Raw genomic sequence first — 15,190 nt, forward strand, 5'->3', positions numbered from 1 at the left:
TTATCACATGGTTTGGCCCACCATCTCAAAGCATGTATAACTCAGCTTATTAACCAATATTTTACACTCAATCATTTAATTCCTTCACTCTCCCTTAAATAAAGGCCACTAAATTTGCATTTTAGTAAGACAAAAAAAAATACTATATAAACTCTCAATTATATAACAAATTTAAGAGCTTGAAGAACCACGTAAACTTTCATGTATTTAGGTTTTTTTGAGTGTTTGTTTTTTAGTTTCGACTATTAGCGTATATAATTGTTTTTTTTTTGTGATTAATAAAGTGGACTCGTTTTTGGGGAAAAAAATTAAGGACGTAAACTTTTATGTTATTAATTCTATGTCTTGAAAGGGATTAATCATTAAATATCGAGTGAAAAATATTCTTAAATAATACAGGCCAATAAATTTTAGGGTTCAGGTCTCGTGAATTAATAGAAAAGATATTCTCTTAAGTCTATACTGATAGGATCATACTCCCCTTTGTTTGTCATTCATACAAACATGAACTAATCAATGAAAGGTTGTTAAATCATATATGTTACTTTAAAAAAATCAACTTACCCTAATTATAATGTATCGTTTTATAAATAATTTTCCTTTCATGTGTAAACTTTTACACTATTCATTGAAAAATGCAAAAGAATGAAATTATAAAAATTAATTAATAATTTATCTTTTTATGCATGTGATTTAAAAAAAAACAATCATTTTCTTCTAAAAAATTACATACACACACATATATACACGCACACGATGAGATCTACTGTATAGCATATTATATGATCATATACATACATACATGTATATATATATATATCCATGAAGCCATATATATATATATATATATATTATAATGACATACTCCCTCTGTTACAAAATATAAAACATTTTTAATCGAATCTCACCTTTCAATAAAATTTATACATACTTTTAAATTAATCCTATCTTTTTATATTTATTCTTATTAACTATCTTATAATAAATATAAAATTATCGTCAATAAGAATACTTTAAAAAAAAAGATAATAATTACACTTTAAAAAACTAAAAATATTTTATATTTTTTAATATTTAATTTTTTAAAAAATAATTTATATTTTTTAACGTAGAGAGTATATATATATATATATTATAATGAATTGGATAAATGAAAAGTGGAGAGGGGAAACCGTTAAGAAAAGTGAGAACGGGGAAGGCCACCGACGGTGTGATGAAGGAATGCATGGGATTCATTCACCTGCCGTAGCCGGTAATCCTCTACCCCATCCATTTCTGTCGGCACCGACACGCCACTTTCACTCCCGGTCATTCCTTTTCCCCTCTTTTTAATTTATTTCTTTTATTGCTGTCCTCCTCGTGACGTGGCATCTCTCCCTCCTTAGTGTCTCGATCGCCTGTACCCTAGACTACCGTACGCCTGCTCCTCTCGTTCCCACATTTGGCGGGATGTGGTTGTGGAGCCCTCCTTCATGACAACTCTTGATCTGACTCATCCATGCACGTGACCTGCACCTTCCCTCATCAAACTTCAAACCTGCCACAAAATACAATATTAAACCAATAATAATTCCATTTTGCTCTACTTTTACAGGGTAACAACGTTTGTCAATCGAACTAGTAATATATAAAATGATCACACATATTTATTTATTGCAGTGAATATTTTGAAATAATTTGGGTGAATGGTACGTTTGGCTGCTTTAAAGGGAGTGTGTCTTTTGGCCTCGGACATGCGGGCGTTCCTTTCCTTATACGGTTATTTGGATAATGACATGAACAACACAATCTTTTACGAAGTGTAAATATATATATATATATATATTTTCAACAATAACTCAAACTCTTGTTTGTCTTGTTGTTTTGTTAGACCCGACTTTCGTTTATAATGATAGTAATAAGTGAGCCTTTTCTTGAATTTAAAAAAAAAATGGTTTATACCTATGGGGGGGTATATGGTGAATACGGACACGGATGAGGTGACAACTGACAACTAATGATTGTCCAGTGGATGGGTTTAAGAAAGATAGAGGCGGTGGGTTTATGTTTTGTGAGTACTTTACAAGAGGTGAAGGATCGTCGAAGCTTTCTTTTCACTTAGCGCCCGCAAATTAAACTCACAGCTAAACCAATGATTTCACGTTAAAAATGACAAACTCGGCAGCGATACACGACGAAGCGAAAAGCTTTCTTTTCCACTTGCCAAACCTTCCAAATACACTCTCTTCTTCCTTCCGATCTATTCTCTTCCTTCAATACTTATTTATGAATTTAACATGTTTCATCATAATTTTTAAAAAAATTAAAACCTGTTGATTAAAAAATAAAACATATTTATTCTGTCTGCAAAATTTATAAATAAAAAATAGAAACCCAAGATAAAAAAATATCCTCATGATTTATAAATAAAACAAAAAACTCCTCTCTACTCCACTACTATTACCCTCCTCCATGTTACTCATGTGACCTGATTTTTAAAGTTAGGAATAAGAGCCGAATTTGAAAGGTTGGATTTAGAGGTCTTATTTAAATAAGAGTTTAAGTTTTGAAAATAAATTTTTTTAAAAATAATCGGACTTGACGACCCAATCCTAATAAGTCCCATAAAAAAAAGCTTAAGCTCGGGCAGCCCTTCAAGCCCTGTTATATTATTATTATTATTATTTTGTGGAGCACACATTTGAAGTCAAGGACCTGTTCACCTAAAGTTCTAATCCTATACACATTATATTATTATTAATCTTAATTTATTCTAAAATTAATTTAATATAATTTAATAAATATCAGTGTATAGTATACAATTTTAAACATTTTTATTTTTTTAATAATTATTATGTTTGTGTATTTATAAAAATGAATTGTTTTTCAATTAAGATTTTAATTTTATTACTATGCCTTTAAATCTATGTTATTTAATTTTTTAAAAATTATGAAGATTTTAATTTTTTTTAATTTCATACTATATTTTAATTAATTTATAGTATTTAATTTTATTTTATTTTTTTAATTTTTTTTAGAAGAAGACTTGCAGGCTCAATCTTGAATCCTTTAAATAAAAATTGAGCTTTAAAAAAGAGTAAAAAAAATAAAAAATGATCTTAAAGACCTAACCTGTACATTTCTTAGTTCTCCTGTTCATAGCCGTGTAAACCATGACACCGCCGACGTACGTTCTTATCATTCCCATCCATAGTAAAGTAAAATATAGAACTTGTGATCCTCTTTTTCTTTTCAAAATAAATCTGGAATTTTTTCTATTGGTATTATTAGAACAGGTTTTACACCTCCAGTACATGTAGATAACAAATATTTACCAATGAGATTATGGTACTGATAGATTGAGACTGGAACCCGTGTGTCTTTTTAGGATGTCGGTAATCTATTTGACAAGTGAACAGTTTTCTTATTTTATTATCCAAAATGGGTTTAACGTCAAGAATTTAAAATCTCCATTTCCACACATAATATAATTCAATAAACAAACGGAGGTAAGCAATTGATTGGTTGGAAGCAATGAATTGTGAATTACGAGCATGATCGGAAATTAAGGATTGAGACGATGCTATGGTACGGCAGGCCACAGCTTTGCGGTGGGCCCGGGATGTATATGTTGAGGCAAAATATCTTAAAACTGTAGAGTGGCTGAAGAGGAGGGGTGGTGGCGGTGACGTGGAGGGAGGTGATAGGTCCGGGGAGGAGGTCAGAGTCACGTGAGGGGGGTGTAGAGTGGGACCCATGGGACAGTTAGGGGGGGTTTAAAATGGGGGCACGTTGAGGAACGTGTGGACCGACGCTCGGAACATGGAAGGTGGGACCCACAGGGAACATGGCTCTGCTATACTATTTTTCTTCTTCTTACTTGCTCCCACGCACGCACGTCCCCGTCTCCGCTCATCTCGCCGTCTCATGCCACCTCAACACTCACCCCCTATTGCAATTTCACTTTTATTTTCCGCAATTAAAAAAAATCATTATTTCAAAATTGACCAATCAAAATATCTGCCCAAATTAACACAACCACGTGAATGTAGCACCATAGATTTTAATTTTAGCGTTATCCAGTTCAAATTTTTACTGCATAACATTAATTAATTGCATGGCCTCTTTTCCAATTCAATAAATTCCATAAACGGAATGAGCTTGATTAAATTATAAAGTAAATACTCTTTCATTAAAAAATATAAAATATTTTTAATTAAATATCACCCCTTAATAAATAAGTCATTTATTTTTAAATTAATCCTATCTTTTTATATTTATTCCTATAAAACACCCTACAATAAATATAAAATTATTTATCAATAAAAATACTTTTAAAAAAAGATAATGATTACATCTCAAAAAATTAAAAATATTTTATATTTTTAAACATATAACTTTTTTAAAAAAAATTTTATATTTTTAAATGAAAGAAATATGTAAGTACGAATATGTCATGTGTATATAAATGATAAGGTCAACATCAATGAAAATTTTGGTTTATCTCCTGCTCATACTCGTGTAATTTTATTTATTTTTAATTTTTAAATTATTAAAATGAAAAATATATTAACCTGACTTATCTATGTTTTTCAAATTATTTGAATATACTCTTTTTTAGAAAAGTTTCTAGTTTTTGGGAACAACTAAAAGTTTTTGCATAATTTATTTCTTATCTCCACAAAATATTTACGATGTTAACAAGAATCGGATCAAATTGTGTTATTTCCAACTAAGATTATTCTCAAACAAATATCTGTAAATATAATATATTATAAAAATTTATAGTCAAGTATTATTTTTTGAGGCACTCGTGAATCTCTTATAAAAGAAGTTACATATGCTTAAATTATTGAGTGTAATTTAGAGACACAAAAAGTGCACAATTTTAGAAATAAAAATAAAATTCAAATAACTTTTGTAGTCGTTTATTGAAACAAGCAATAAGTATATAGTCCTTGTCTAAGGGGATTTGCCACTAACAAAAGCTACAAAGACTTATCATTAATTTGCAATAGTGATCTGTACTGAATCATAATATTGATGAGCACGCAATTTTAATTTCCTAAATTAATATTTTGTCACCTCAATTATATAAATTATGCATGCTTTCCTAAATCAGGACACAAACCCATGTGCCATTTTCCCAACGTTCGTACAATTCGGTTCCTTCAACCGACACTCCTATGAATGAACAATTATGTAGTAATTCGGTTTTTAAGTTTGAATTTTGAGAACAAAAGTTAAAAAGTAAAAAAAAAAAAAAATTGGAAATTTTAGTTTAAAATCGATTGTATTTGTTTACCGGGTTAGGGGGGCAATGCACGTCACAGATGAAAACGACAAGACACTATGCGCAACCACTTGTCGTTTTATTATTAATAGTATTAATATTAATTCTATTACATAACTTTCACATTAGATGGAGAATTGACTTAATTCCTGTCTTTGACAAGCCAAACCTCACGGGCTTTGTTTCATTTGCCATTAATTACGAATCAGTGACTGAAAGAAGAGCGTCGGTGTCAGCCCTTGCTGAAGACAATTTCAAATTCCAATAAAATATTATTTGATTTTATTCCTAAATAATTGACACGAATTTTGAAGCAAATTCGGTAAGCGGTTGCCAATCAAAGAATACATTCTCATGAATAATTATTTCATTAATCCTTATGTTAATATCATAATTTAATTTTTTTTCATATAACTAACTCATCGACTATGTCAAATTCAAATATTTTTAAGCTTAATTAGGAATAATTCTTTCAGATACATTATTTACGTTCACACAAATTATAGACTAAAATTCAAGATTGATAACCTTTCCGCTAAAACTTGCACCTGTTAGTGTAATTTAATATTTCAATGTAGCGATATTTGAGTTTGCGTGCTTCTTCTTCTTCTTCTTGTTTTTTTCTTTTTTTTGAAGAACAAGCTGTTCATGACTTCATGTGAATATTAAAAATTTTCACCGTGCGTTAGTTAAATTAACAAGCAATTCTTCACATATTTGCGATTAAGTTGTTTGATTGGATTTTAAAATATGAATAACATGGTGAATACGTCATGTATAGCTTAAGAATCTATACATTAATATTTGTATACTATTTGTTTGTCTTATCATTAGCACTAATAATTTTTTTTATAAAATATGTTTGTTATATTTTGAATAGAAATGTCAGTCACAAAAATATTTCGACAAACTATGAATGTTAGAATTTTAACTTGGGTTGACTTGTCAAACTGAAGTCCTAACCGTTACACTGGTCGCTCGAGGTAAAACAGGAAACTTTGTAATGCATAGCATAAATAACTAAATCTTTGTTATTTATTATTGTTTTTACCCGTTGGAATAATATATTGTTTTTGGCTCTTTTAAAATTAAACTGTATTTTAAGGAGAAAAAAACTGAGAAGGTTTGAGAATTGAACACTGCATGTGGCATGTGAAGTCAAAACAATACAGGTACAAACCGATTGTATTTTGTGAGTGGAAGCGTGTTGAAAAATATTAATAAAAACAAAAGAAAACTTTGTATCGTTGCTCTGCCTTATTGTGGGCTTGTGGCTAGTATGATTGTATCCACTAAAATAATAATAATAATAAATAAATAAATAAATAGTAGTAATAATAATATTATACGGCGTGTGTATTGGAAAGCAACCAAAAGAAGGAAACGTGAGAGGATGAAACGTCAAAACGTCAACCGGAGACACGTTTTGGGAAAAATGCACTCCAAGAGTGTGATAGGCCATCATCATTGGTCGCCGATGATAATGCCTTCAATTATACTCGTTTTTTCTTCATTTCCCAATCAAATTCAACTATAAATCATGAACACTATATTGTTATTTCCGTGACTTCTTACAATTCTTGATTTAATCTCTATTACTAAAATAACATGTTAAATTTGTTTTTTTTTTTTGGACTTTTTCATTATATATCATCTTAGTATCATTCATGTCAACGTTAAATTTAAATTGTCAAAACTTAAGTACACTGCCTCTTATCTTAATTATAGGACAAGGTTTTAAAGCCCTCTGTCATGGGGAAAAAAAACCGTTTGATGCTGAAATAGGGTAAAAATGTGATAGGTCATTTGTTTTTTAACTTTACCCCTTCTTAATCACAACAAATTGTAGTAATTAATTTCAATGGAAAACAAAATTAAAAAGTCACATATTTTTTTACAAATGTAAGATATCACCTGCCACTCCTTAAAGATTATAAAATTAGTCAATTTTATCTTATATAAGATAAAGTAAGTGTAACTTTAAACTGTAAAAACAAAAATAAATCTTGAGCAGAATTATAAAAACTTGGCCAAAAAAAAGTAGAGTTTTACAAACCAATGGTATAATATTTATGATAAAGAACCACAATCTTGACTTTTTCTTATTTTTTTATGAAAAAATATAACTTTTAATTCTTGTACTTTATTCGTATTTTACTATAATTTTTATACTTTTTCAGTGTTATAGGTCCCTACGTTTCATTTTTTAATATTTTAAATCTCTTTAAGGTCCTTACACTTTCTTCATTTAAAGAAGGATTTAGAATATTGAAAAATAAAAGTACAGATATCTAAAATATTGAGAAAAAAAGTACATGAATCTATAATAAAATTCAAGTAAAGTATAGAGATCAAAAATTATATTTTTTTATTACATTTAGGTATTTATTTATTAGAAGTAATTATATTCAAGGCACAATTGAGTATATTTCCTATATGTACCTTAGCTTCTAAATGCCACTTTTCGGTTGGCTCTTTTTTTTATTTTGTTTTAAAAAATCTGTCTTTAAATTAGATTGGATTAGGGGAGGATTGAATGAAGGAAGTCATGATGAAACTTTAAGGTCAACAAATTAAAGAGATGCTTGTGTGTTACAATTAAAATGAGTAAAGCCTAACACTTGGACTCTTGCAAATTGAGATGGCGTTTGAACTAATTATTATTATTATCGCTCATTTATTTTCTTTTATAATAATTCGGTTAAGCAGAAGCAGAAGCAGAAGAGAAGTCTTTTAGAAGAAAGTGATTCAAAGAGTGCTTCCCAAGTTAGTTAAAGAAAAAATAAAAAAGCTTGAAAGATATGAGAGAGAGACATAGTGCACTACCACACACACTCTCTCTCTCCTCTTTTTTTAGAGAGAGAAAGGGAGAGTGTTTTTGAAGGAATTGATTCAAAGAGTACAACTCAAGTTATTTTTTTATATTTTATTTATTTATTTATTATTATTATTATGATGTAAAAAATAAAGGAGTAATTAAAAGGGTAAAGATATTGTGAGTGAGGACCATCATTTTTGTTAGGCCCAATACCAAACACGCTTCAGTTGTGCCGTCACTTTTGTGCTAACCTTTCTTTTCCTTTTATTTTTATCCCCCTTTCTTCTTTTCCTTTTATGTTTATCCCCCTTTCTTAATCATTAATAAAACTGATACAAGCCAGAAAATTCAAGATAAAATTATTGTTTCAGATGTGATGTATTGAGAATTTACAGTCAATAAATTTCAAATTGTTGTTGGTTTCAGGCTTTCATTTAAACATTATTTTTCATTTTTTGATATTCCCTTTTTATTATATTTTATTGCATACATGTGTTTTTAGAGATAATTTTATTCAATATGCAGTTGGGTATTCTCTTTTCAACAAGTTTTTTTCTCGATTATAATTAATATGAAAGTGGGACTTATAGCAAAAATGATAGAATTGGATTTTTTTTTTTTTGAGTTTTGCTTAAATTGGAATTTAACCGAACAGAGATGATAAAATTTCATGCCTAATGATGCTCCTAGACCATTTCATTCACCATCTTTATCTTCAAACTTCATAGCAAATTTAGATACATGCCAAGACTGGTGTGATACCTTTTATTTTCATTATTAATTTGCATGTACAAATACGTTTGAATCCTTTATAAATTATCGTGAGATGATGTATATTTATTAATCATTTAATCATTCATGCCTATGTCAAACTTTTAATACAATAAATCCTTCGAAAGAATCATAATTCAGTGCATTTTATTTGCTTCCATCCATACTATTTAATAAATAAGATTGATATATTACAAATTTAATTTGGCATTTATTATAATTAATTATATGATAAATTACCACAGAAGATCTCATTAAATATTAAATGGATAGGATAATAGAGAATTTTCGGGTGATGAAAACATGCACCCACCCCTTATATAAAACAGAGCGGCGATCTTATATTCATGTAAACATCATATTATTCCATAATTATAAATAAGAAAAAATTACTCATATGTTCTATAAAGTATACTTATTTACAAATAAGTTCTAATTTATAAATCATAATATTAAAGTGTAATTTAAATTTTGAATACAAGGACAATAATATTTCAATTAAAAATATTAAAGCTACAATTGTAAAATTTTAAAGTATGAGTTGTAAATTATTGATATAAAAAATGTAAATAATTAGTATTAAATTTTATTAATAACGCATGATCGTAACTATTAAATATGTAAAATTATTATTATTAAATGTTAAAATAATAGCTGTAAATTACGGATGAGATAGCTGTATATAATTAATATGAAACTTGTAATGTATAATTAATTTAACTATTAGATATATAAAGTTGTGATTGTAAAAAATTAAAATAATATTTATAAATTATTGATAAAGTAGTCATAAGTTTTTTGATTGATATAATATATTTTTAATCAGGGCATTATTATTTTTACACCTTAATTTTAAATTATACTTAGTTTTTAAAAGACCTAATCATGATTTCTAAATTTTGTGAAATTTATTTATAAATAAGTATGTTTCATAGAATCTATACATATTTTTTTATAGTTAATGTATACATTTATTTTCAACATACTCCTTCCATTTTTATTTATAAGAGAAAAAAATTATATCACACAATTTACAAAAATTAATTAATTATATTAATTGTGTTTGAAAATAAAAAGATTGGACTATAATACTTTTTATTAATTTTGTTAATCAAGCCTTTATTAATTATTTTTTATGACGATGAATGATAAAATTATGAGGGGTAATTTAAAAAGTTTACAATAAATGCTTGTTAAAAAAATGTGATTTTGCTTATATAAAAAAAAAGCTAAAAGTGATAGTTATTCTTATAAATAAAAATAGAGAGAATATGTATTTAGAAATAAGAAAAATCTTGAAGATCATTAATTCTATCTAAAAAATTAATAAGTTTATGGCTATATAGATTAAATATACACACTTTAATTACATATTTCTTCCATCCCAATTTATGAGATATTTTTGGACAAAATTACATGGATCAAGGAAACTCATCTTACAATCTTATTTTATTTTTTTATAAGTTTTTAAAAATACTCTTCATTAATGAGAGAGATGGCAACGAAAATTTATTTTAAGGTATGAAATAATGAAGGGTAATATTAAATAATAATCATTTAAAAAATATTATTTTTAAAAAAATATTTTACATTTTATGATACCAAAGCACATTTAAAAATGTCTTATAAAGTTCCCTCTAACCAATATTTAATGAAGGTAAAAGAGAAACTCATGATAAAAAAAAAATCAATAACATGTCTTGTAAAATATAAATAGGAAAGAAAAAATATTCTCTTTTTGCTTTATGAATAATTAAGATCGAAAGAAGGATACACACATATAGAATCCAATTTTAGAGACTACAACAATGGTGAAGGAGAATCATACGGCCATTTGTTTTCAACACAGGATTGGGTTGCATTCCGAATTGTGCCGATAATATCTGATTCCGATTTTATTCGTTTTTAAGATAACTTTACATATTTGCAACTTGAATGCCCACCATTTTCTCAACTCGGTGTCCATGTAACCCCGAAAATGTGAACAAAACGCATGGTTCCAATAAAGTGACACATTTTAGAAATGTATATTATTAATAGCATAAGAGATTTTTTTTATTAAAAAACATTTAGTTAATTTAAATTCTAAAAGTGGTTTGAGGATATTCGGATGAATTAAGAAGAAAAGTGCCACGCGTACAGGGGTACGTCGACCTGTCCATGTAGACATCCCGATGGATAAAAATAGTAAGAAACGGTGGCGTATCAACAAAGAGTAGACGAAATGATAAGCAAAATTCCAATTTATTTTGGAATTTACTAACAAATGCATTTATGGCTGACGTATAAAAAAGGTAAATCAAATAAAATATAAAAGAAAAAAAATCCCATTCCAATGTGCGGAGCAGCTGGTGATGTTTATGCTGTAATATACTCTCCTCAATATAAAATAATATATAATAATATAAAGTAGTATTGATAACTATTTAACAATTCTTTGACAAAAAAATAATAATTATTTAACAGTTTTTTAAAAATATTATTTTATAAAAATTATTTGAAATATTAATCTTAAAAATTATGTATCTTTTTAATTATATTTTCATTAAACATTTTATATAATTTTTTATTATAATAATTGATATTTCATTTGACTATTTTTTCACAAATAATTAATAAATGAAAGTAAAAGTATAATTTAAAAAATTATCAAAGCTACCCATAATTCTATATTTTTTACAAATATCTTTTTGTTATTGCAAAGCCCATTTTTTACTATTCCCTCCTATCTTTATTATAAAATACTTTTAATCCTTTCATTTCATATATATTAAGAAAAATTAATTTTTTTTTGATATTATAAAAGAGTGAGAAATGCTTTTAAAAATAGTAATACAATTATATTAAATATTTTTATGTTAATAAAAAATAAAATTAAAAAATAATTTAATTATTATAAAATATTTTATATTTTAAATAAAAATTATTTTAAAAATGTTTTATTTGATAGGAGGGAGTATTATTAAAAAAGTGTTTTATATTACAGAGAACAAAGTAATGTATGAGCTGTTTTGTTTGACAAAAACAAAAAGGGAAGGAACATGGGAAAAAGGGAGACGCGTAGTCACGCTATCCAAGTTAGCACAGAATGAAACAGAAGAAATTGGCTTCATTGGAATCCCGTGTGCGTCACGCGCCTCGAGGGACGTAGCCTCCTCCTCTGACTTCTTTTTTTTTTTGTTCACATTTATCTTCCTCCCTCTTTCTGTGTTTCAGTCTCTGAATGAGAGCCCGCCAGTTTTCTTTCAGGACCTGCAAAATTAACCGAAAACGTTGAATCCCTTCCCAAACATTCAACCCTCCATTTTAAGGGCAGGATTACATTTGATTAATTAAGTAAATTAGGGATTAGAGCAGTATAAATGGAAGGGAACGGAGAGAATCGAGAAACATAAATGAGTTGAAGGGGGTAAAGTAAACGAAGATTGAATGGGAAGGTGGTGGTGGAGGTGCGGTGATAATGCGTGAAAGCAGGAGAGGGACCCTCGTGGGAGCAACAAATGGGCAATCAGAGGTAAGAGAAAGAGAAACAAACACTTCAACATCACGACAGGAGAAGGCATAGTAAAAGACAGCTAGCATTGAAGAAGGAGCCTCACCTACCAGTGCCCATCTCCTTTCTCTCTCCCTCTTCCCTTTTAAATCCTTTCTCACTCTCCTCTCTCCCTTCAAAACCCCCCTCTCTCCCTCTTCCCCCCCTCCTCTCTCTCTCTCTCTCTCTCCCCCTCGCCATCTTCTGCAACAAAGCACACAGGTTCGTACCTCTTCTGCATTTCACTCTGATTGTTTCTCTCCATGCACATTCCCTCCTGGGTTTACCTAGTCTCTTGTTTTTGCTTTCAGTGTTTTGATATCTTCTTCAACCTCCTTAACTTATATACAACACTTCTGCTCAACTATTCAGTCCCAAGGTTTGTTTCACGAAATTCTTCTTACCTTCCTTCTACTCTAAGCATGCCAGAGAACTAAAGCACTGATTTTTAACGCAGAATTGGTGAAAATTTTCAATTTTGATTCCGGGTTTTCTGAAGGCAAAAAAAGAAAATATATATATATATATATATATATATCTCTTCATGATTGGAGAGTTCTTTATTATTATTATTTTTTCGGTTGAAAAAATGAATGAAATTTTGAAAATAACTTTTGTTGCGGAATGCGGAGTGGGCTATGGTGCGCCACGCGGTTCTATGCGCTGGCTTCATCATTTTGGACATGGCGCTCCGATATGGGCGCCTTGTAATAACGATTCAAAAACCATAATTAGGGGCAAACAAAAACTGATAGCTTTATCGTCTTTCCGTTTTCTTCTCTGATAATTTCTCTTTTCCGCAATTCTCTCTCTCAGGAAAATTCTCACAGACACAGGCAGACCCACAGCGAAAATGATCGGACCCAATTTCATGGACGAGATAGACTGTGGCAGCTTCTTCGACCACATTGACGACCTCCTCGATTTCCCTCCAGAAGACGTCGACGCCGCCGTCTTGCCCGCCTCCGCCTTGAATTGTAACTCCTTCCCCACCGTCTGGCCCGATGAGTCCGACTCCTTGCCCGGCTCCGACTCTGTCTTCTCTGCCAACAACGCCTCCGACCTCTCGGCCGAGCTCTCAGTTCCAGTGAGTCCCCTTGGAGTTTATTCAATATCCATATATTCAAGTGTTTTTGCTTGCATCAACCACGCTGGCTCGTTGAAATGAAAATTTCTGATTGAAGTTTGAACAGAATTTTAAGAACGATGTTCCTGAATGACTTTGTGTTGTTGCAGTATGAAGACATTGTCCAGTTGGAATGGCTTTCGAACTTTGTGGAGGACTCGTTCACTGGTGGAAGCCTGACGATGAAGAAGGTGGAGCAATCTTGCATCGCCAACAACGACTCAGCGCACAACCAATTCCAAACTTCAAGCCCGGTCTCTGTCCTCGAGAGCAGCAGCTCCTGCTCCGGGGAGAAGCCGGTGGCGGCGCCACCTCGAAGCCCGCCGGAAATGGTTGTGCCCGTTCCCTGTGGCGGACGTGCTCGCAGCAAGCGGCCACGCCCCGCCACGTTCAAGCCTCGCCTCGCGATGCAGCTCATCTCGCCGGCATCCTCCGTCGGTGAAAACACCCAGCGAAATTCAGACTGTGAGAATTTCGTGGAGTCTCATCCGGTGATCAAGATACCGAAGCAATCTTCCGGGGAGCACAAGAAGAAGAAGAAGATCAAACTGGCTTGTCCATTAGGTCCTGCTGATATGAATCAGCAAAACCCTTCGTCACAAGCAGTGAGGAAATGTATGCATTGTGAGATAACAAAGACACCACAATGGAGGGCAGGTCCAATGGGGCCAAAAACCTTATGCAATGCTTGCGGGGTTCGATACAAGTCGGGGAGGCTATTCCCGGAGTACCGGCCGGCGGCTAGCCCGACGTTTTGCCCGTCATTGCACTCCAATTCCCATAAGAAGGTGCTTGAAATGAGAAGCAAAACACCACTTACTGATGCTTCACCGGAGCTCATTCCAAACACTAACAGCAGTATTACCCTGGAATACATATGAAGTGAAGAAGAGAGGAAGGAATGATCCAAGTCTTATCTAGAGTTATATGAATCTGTTTACTTAATGAAAATTTCATTTCTTTGTTCATTGGTTTTTTGTACAGGGATGAAATGGGCAGTGGGAGTAGGAACCATAGATGATGAAGAAGAAGAAGACGATGATGATCATATTTAGCTATTAGAGGAGGATTGTAATGAGAGCTGATAAAAAAAGGGGTAGAGAAGAGATATTTCAGATATGCAAGTCAAAAGGGTAGAGTTTTAGTTCTGGTAATTTTAGGTGTTTGAGGTCAATAGGAGTTGGAGTCGTCTTGTCTCTTCCTTTTTTTTTTTCCTGCATTCTTTTCATTTTTTTTTCCTTCTAAAAAAATCCTATCTGGGAATTCTTTTTGCAGTTCATTTGTAGCAAAACTTCTGAGTTGAGTAAGGAGCTTTATATATTTTGTTATGCCTCATTTTCCCATTTGCCTTCTTTGCTTGAACGTATTGTTGTTTTCAGTACCACTTCATTATGAAGTCAATCAGAAACAGGACAAATTCTTCATGACTTGTTTGTAACTAACCAGAAATCACATTCTCTGCATAATTCCTTTTACTGATTGCATATTCAAAAGTCAATGAACACTCATCACCGTGAGTTTTTTTTTTTTTGTGAAAGTCATGTGACTGATTCAACGTACACTGTGATTAAGAGTTTTTCTGAGACATGAGGTGATGCTGAAACTGATGATGAATTTTAGCCTAGTGTTTAACTAAAAGTCTTTTATACATTTACCAGAAGATATTAAAAA

The 15,190-nt window shown here is 30.7% G+C and overlaps 1 protein-coding gene across 1 annotated transcript; it reads left to right on the plus strand.

Moving 5' to 3' along the window:
- Positions 1 to 12,280: 12,280 nt before the first annotated feature.
- LOC129284995 (GATA transcription factor 8-like) lies at positions 12,281 to 14,854 on the plus strand. Its single transcript, XM_054920563.1, has 4 exons — positions 12,281 to 12,615; positions 12,705 to 12,772; positions 13,210 to 13,480; positions 13,630 to 14,854. The coding sequence occupies exons 3-4, from the start codon at positions 13,247 to 13,249 to the stop codon at positions 14,398 to 14,400; spliced, it is 1,005 nt and encodes a 334-aa protein (XP_054776538.1). The 5' UTR covers positions 12,281 to 12,615; positions 12,705 to 12,772; positions 13,210 to 13,246; the 3' UTR covers positions 14,401 to 14,854.
- The last annotated feature ends 336 nt before the right edge of the window (positions 14,855 to 15,190 follow it).

This window comes from Prosopis cineraria, unplaced genomic scaffold, assembly GCF_029017545.1.
Source record: "Prosopis cineraria cultivar Desert tree isolate PC_DT_omini unplaced genomic scaffold, ASM2901754v1 PC1, whole genome shotgun sequence".
In the NCBI taxonomy this organism is placed as follows: Eukaryota; Viridiplantae; Streptophyta; class Magnoliopsida; order Fabales; family Fabaceae; genus Prosopis; species Prosopis cineraria.

Bases quoted from the DNA above. Each gene is read 5' to 3' on its own strand.
- LOC129284995 (XM_054920563.1), top strand. From the start codon at position 13,247: ATGATCGGACCCAATTTCATGGACGAGATAGACTGTGGCAGCTTCTTC. The intron at 13,481-13,629 runs GTGAGTCCCCTT...GTGTTGTTGCAG, and splicing joins CGGCCGAGCTCTCAGTTCCA to TATGAAGACATTGTCCAGTT.